This window comes from Athene noctua, chromosome 1 (assembly GCF_965140245.1).
Source record: "Athene noctua chromosome 1, bAthNoc1.hap1.1, whole genome shotgun sequence".
Lineage (NCBI taxonomy): Eukaryota > Metazoa > Chordata > Aves > Strigiformes > Strigidae > Athene > Athene noctua.
Genome location: NC_134037.1, coordinates 247,524,784 through 247,529,920, shown reverse-complemented (window position 1 = coordinate 247,529,920; position 5,137 = coordinate 247,524,784). Strand labels below are relative to the sequence as shown.

At 43.8% G+C, this 5,137-nt stretch overlaps 1 protein-coding gene across 1 annotated transcript; it reads right to left on the bottom strand.

The window, feature by feature from the left end:
- Window positions 1–2,997: 2,997 nt before the first annotated feature.
- SLN (sarcolipin) lies at window positions 2,998–4,810 on the bottom strand. The gene is made up of 2 exons (XM_074932241.1): window positions 4,700–4,810; window positions 2,998–3,643 (listed from the first exon to the last, which is right to left on the bottom strand). Exon 2 carries the CDS (start codon window positions 3,535–3,537, stop codon window positions 3,442–3,444), a length of 96 nt encoding a protein of 31 aa, XP_074788342.1. The 5' UTR covers window positions 3,538–3,643; window positions 4,700–4,810; the 3' UTR covers window positions 2,998–3,441.
- Between the last annotated feature and the right edge of the window lie 327 nt (window positions 4,811–5,137).

Sequence of the window (5,137 nt, the reverse complement as noted above, 5' to 3'; positions counted from 1 at the left end):
AATTTTGCTGATAAACTAAAGACAAATCACTGTTAGCCCTGAAGTCCTCTGGTGTTCTTGGTCTCCCTTACACTGAAAAGGACTGGAGAATTCTGGTAACATACATCACCAGAGAGCCACCTGTCCTCCAGGGCTTCTTTGCCAAGCAGGAATATAATGGAACAAGTTTGAGACTCAAGAGTCACACCAAACATCCACATTTTGTCCCTCAAACTGGGAAATTTTGTCTGTATATGTGTATTTGGCTGATGCTCTTTGACATTAATGTCAAACAACATCTGGCACTAGATGTTAAATTGCCTTTTTCTTCAGTTTTCAGCAAATGACTGAGGAAAATAACTTATCTCATTCAAAATCTGCTTTAAAATTATAAAAGCCTGAAAAGAAAACCACTTAGACTGGTGTTTTCACTTCAGCTAGCACACTAGCAACTTGTTTGGGGTGCTTTAACTTAATTGTGTTGTCAAAGTTAGATGATCGTCTACTCTCAAAAAAACTGATGGCTAAAAGTTGTGGGTGGCCCAAACGCTCTAGAATATTTTCTGAGTTTTTCCCAAGCACAAACACAGGCTGGGTGGAGAATGGATTGAAAGCATCCCTGAGAAGGACTTGCAGGTGTTGGTTGACAAGAAGCTCAATATGACCTGGCAGTATGCACTTTCAGCCCAGAAAGCCAATCGCATCTGGGACTGCATCAAGAGAAGTGTGGCCAGCAGGTCAGGGGATGTGATTCTCCCCCTCTACTCCACTCTCATGAGGCCCCACCTGGAGTGCTGTGTTCAGCTTTGGGGCCCCCAACATAAGAAGGACATGGACCTGCTCAAGAGGGTCCAGAGGAGGCCACGAAGATGACTGGGGGGCTGGAGGACCTCTCCTAAGAGGACAGGCTGAGACAGTTGGGGTTATTCAGCCTGGAGAAGAGAAGGCTCTGGGCAGACCTTATAGTGGCCTTCCAGTACTTAAAGGGGGCTACAGGAAAGATGGGGAGCCAGTCTTTATCAGGGAGTGTAGTGATGGGACAAGGGGTAATGATTTTAAACTGAAAGAGATTAGATTTAGATTAAATGTAAGGAAGAAATTATTTCCTGTGAGGGTGGTGAGACACTGGCACAGGTTGCCCAGAGAAGCTGTGGCTGCCCCCTCCCTGGCAGTGTTCAAGGCCAGGTTGGACGGGGCTTTGGGCAACCTGGGCCAGTGGAAGGTGTCCCTGCCCATGGCAGGGGGTTGTAACTAGATGATCTTTAAGATCCCTTCCAACTCAAACCATTCTATGATCCTGTGATTCTTCCTATCTGAGAAATACAAGGATCAGTTTGAGTTGTTGCTGAACCACTTCTGGTTCAGGTAGTGAACCCACATCTCTATTTTTCCCATTGCTAGCCTCAGATGAGCCCAAACATGTCAATTTGCTCATGATGTCATGGCTCTCCCTGGGCAGTAGCCACGTGCTCTGGGACTGGCAGAAAAGTCTCAGCCCTGCCAGGTGGGACTGGCACATAGTTATGAGGTCCCCTGTGAAAGCCGTGATGCATGACAGACTCTGAAAATCTGTTTTCAAGTCACAAGCAAAGATCTGATAATGCTGGATGAAGACACCATGTTCAGCTGGGGTAGGGAGTCACAGCTGGTGAAAGATGAGAGTCTTTCATACTGAATTATCAAGTATTCACTGTATTTAAAAATAGATTTTTCCATGTCCTTCTCCAGCCACTGATATACTTCTCAGACAAGCTTATGAACACAAACCAACCGTATAAATTAGTGAAAATACAGCAGCATCTGGTGCAAGGTGGGATGCAGAGAAAGACTGCGTCCACTGCTGGCAAAATTTCATTTCAGTGTTTCAGTTTCCTTGCAAAAAATTTGCCATCCCTGGAAATGCTAGAAGGAGGTTTGCTCAGTTGCAGCCAAGAGTAAACAAGAGGTAATTTTTATCATTGCATTGGAGTGGGGATTTCTTAACTGGGAGGATGAGTGTCACCAGCTGCAGCGGGGTTGGCTGTCAATCTGGATGGACAGTACAAGTGACACAGGGCAACAGGTCATTTACTAGCAATCCTTAAGCAACACACACATTTAACATGTGGTGCCACCACAACTTTTGCTGTCTTTCCTTAAAGCCCAGGACCGAGTCCCAGCTGTCATGACCAGCACCGCTCTGCCTAACCATACAGTGGGTAACTCACAGCACAGCCCCAAGATCTTGCCCATTCCTTGAAGGTTCTTGAAGAACAAGGAAACCTGTATCAACAGTGTGACACACGTCTAACTGCCTTCCTACAGAGAGTTGTACTTTGTAGAAGATGCTGAAGCTATTAAAATAACAGATGGAGAATGCCTAGGAGGAGTTTAATTACTGATTTCACAGACCCAGGGACTGTTGGCTCTTCAAGATGGCTCAAGATTTTTTAGCAGGTAATGACACCATCACAGCAACGCAGACACACTCACATCTCATCCTGCTGAGGCTGAATGTGGCCGTGCTGCGGTGCCTGGCATGCCACAGCGGGCCCCGAGGGACCGCTACCCCAGGCAAGACTTGCAGCAGGGCTGGGGAGCCAACAGGCGCCAACACCTGCGACTGACCCAGGCTTGTCCCTCCAGGCTCTTCTCCAAGTATAGCTTGGCCAAAAATAGGACCCTGGGAATCCCTGCCTGAAATTCTGCTTCAGAAAATGCCATTATTGACAACACCCTAGTGGGACAGAAGTTCTCCTTGAAGTCCACTTACACAGGCACCAATGGTGTAAGTTACTCTGGACAGAGAAGTGACCCAAACAGCTCATTCTTGTGGCTACACATCTGTCAAGCTGTAGGATTTCCACTCTACACCATTTAAAAAAAATCCCCCAAAACAAAAACCAAACAAAAATGCAGGTGGGAGGAATAAGCAAACCACCAGACTGGCACAGCACACTGTACCACCGTTATCAGCAGGTCTCGAACAGCAATCAGGCCAGGAGACGGATAAGGAATGCTACAAGAAATGGTTTTACATGTTCTTTATTTAAGTGAACCGATCAAGTGGAAGTAGAGGTTTCACATTCCTTTCTGCTAAGTGAGTTTGTGCCTCTTACACTGGTTAATACAGATGGTTACATTGCATACTGCAGTTTTATACCCTCGAGAACCTAACACTGCCCCCAAACAAGCTGGCACGGTGGACGGGGGCTACAGCATTCACAGTAACTACCAAAGGAGACAGCCACATTGAACAGTTCCTAAGGACCTTGCATTTTACATTTTACAGCTGGATCACTGCAGAATAGACCATCACAGACCCATCACAAACATTAGCACAGACAACAGATATGAGAGAGTAAAAAAAGATTCATGACATCCTCAACTGACTGAAAGCTAATCACAGAGGTGTGCTGTCAGTGCTACTTATGTCTGCTGAGACACACACTTAAATCACCTCCCAGAGTTTCTGATTGTCTTTTAATCCTGATAAGACTTCACAAGGAGCCACATGAGCAATACAGTAATCAGGACAATCATGAAGTTGAGGAAAAGTTCTTGTGTGGATCGCTCCATTTTTCAGGACTAATCAAGGGAGAGCAGCAGTCAGCAGGTAGAGCAAAGGGAAAACTTCAGTGACTTGCCTGGGAGCGTCTTTGAGCTCAACTTCAGGTCACGGACTCTTAAGGAAAAAGAAAAATATGTGAAGAACAGATGCATGAAGGTGGCAGGTTCAACAGAGCTATTTATATGAGTGTAAATAAATGTTGTTTCAGTGGCTAGAAGTTAATAAGCACTGGGAACGCTAAAAAATAAAAGCTATCTCTGGCAGCTTATCACCTTCTTTGATTTCCAGTATTTGACAAGGTGCATTCTCAGTGTCACCCCAAAACATACTGCACAGGGGTGAGCAGTCCATGGAAATTAGTGCTGCCTTGTATAAGCATTTTCAAATAGTGCCCAAGCCCCATTTACTACTTTCAACAGACATACATTGTAAATATACAACTGGTTAGAGTTCTTTAAATCCCTATAGTTGTTTGAATATTTTCATTTTTTAAGAAACTAGGTGCAAACTATTCTTTTATAAAGACAGACTAATAAATCTGAATTAATTATGTTCCCACTAAAAGTACAAGAGAACCTAAGATTAGATGTTTTCATCTGAAGAACCTCATAAATTTTGTGAGTTAATCCTATGGATGAAATAGTATTCTCTCAAGAACCTTCTGACCTTCCTGCACTTTCAGGCTGCTATACATCTCTTCAAAAATCCCATTCAAGTTGTATTCAAAAACTTTTCTGTTGATTATTGGTTTTATTTATTTTATTACAGCAAGTTTTGAATTTTACATGGTTTTGGAGCTCATGCAGAGAAATGAAAATACTTTATCAGGAATATCATGCACTAATCCCATCTGTATGTCACGTAAATAAAATAAAAATCTTTAAACAAATGAGGCATAAACTCTAGACAAATAATTTCAGCCACACAACCAAAATCTCAGCAGATAAACCAGATCAGGCTGTAACATCTATGGTGCAAACAAGAGAAGCCCTGGGACCATACCATCATGAAGACAGAGAGTTTAAATAGAGGCTGTTTTAGTTTGCAGATTAAATATTAAAAGCCCCATGCATGTAGTTAAAAAATTCCTACATTCCTAAGTTGTTTTGCCAGCCTGCTATATTCTTGGACAAGAGAAAATCTGACAATAAGTAAGCCAAGTTTTTTTACCTTGAGGAGGTAAATGGAGTCCAGTGGTTCTGTGTCTGAACTTTGGGTCACTGCAGATACTGTTTCCCTCCAAGCTTCTGCCTATCTCCCGCTCGGTCTGGGTGCCCCGTCAGTGTGTAGGAACTGAAGTAGGCTGAGGGAGGAGAGCAACAAGTGCATTGGCAACCCAAGTGCTGACATCACCCCCAAAATATTTTAAAAGGGCTAAGCTGGGCTGTGGGATTTGGTTTGGGTTGTTTATGCAGTGGGCTCTGTGGGCAGATTTGCTTCTTTTAGTTCTTCTGACGTGGTGCTGTGCTAAGAGCAGAGCTGTGCACAGCCCTTGAGAGTCAATGAGATTTGACAGAGAATTTCTTTTGGCTCATTGGTGTCTTCCCTGATGTGGGAAAAAGAAAAGGAAAGAAAGATCCACTTGCTGAAGTTTCTGTGAAGAATTCA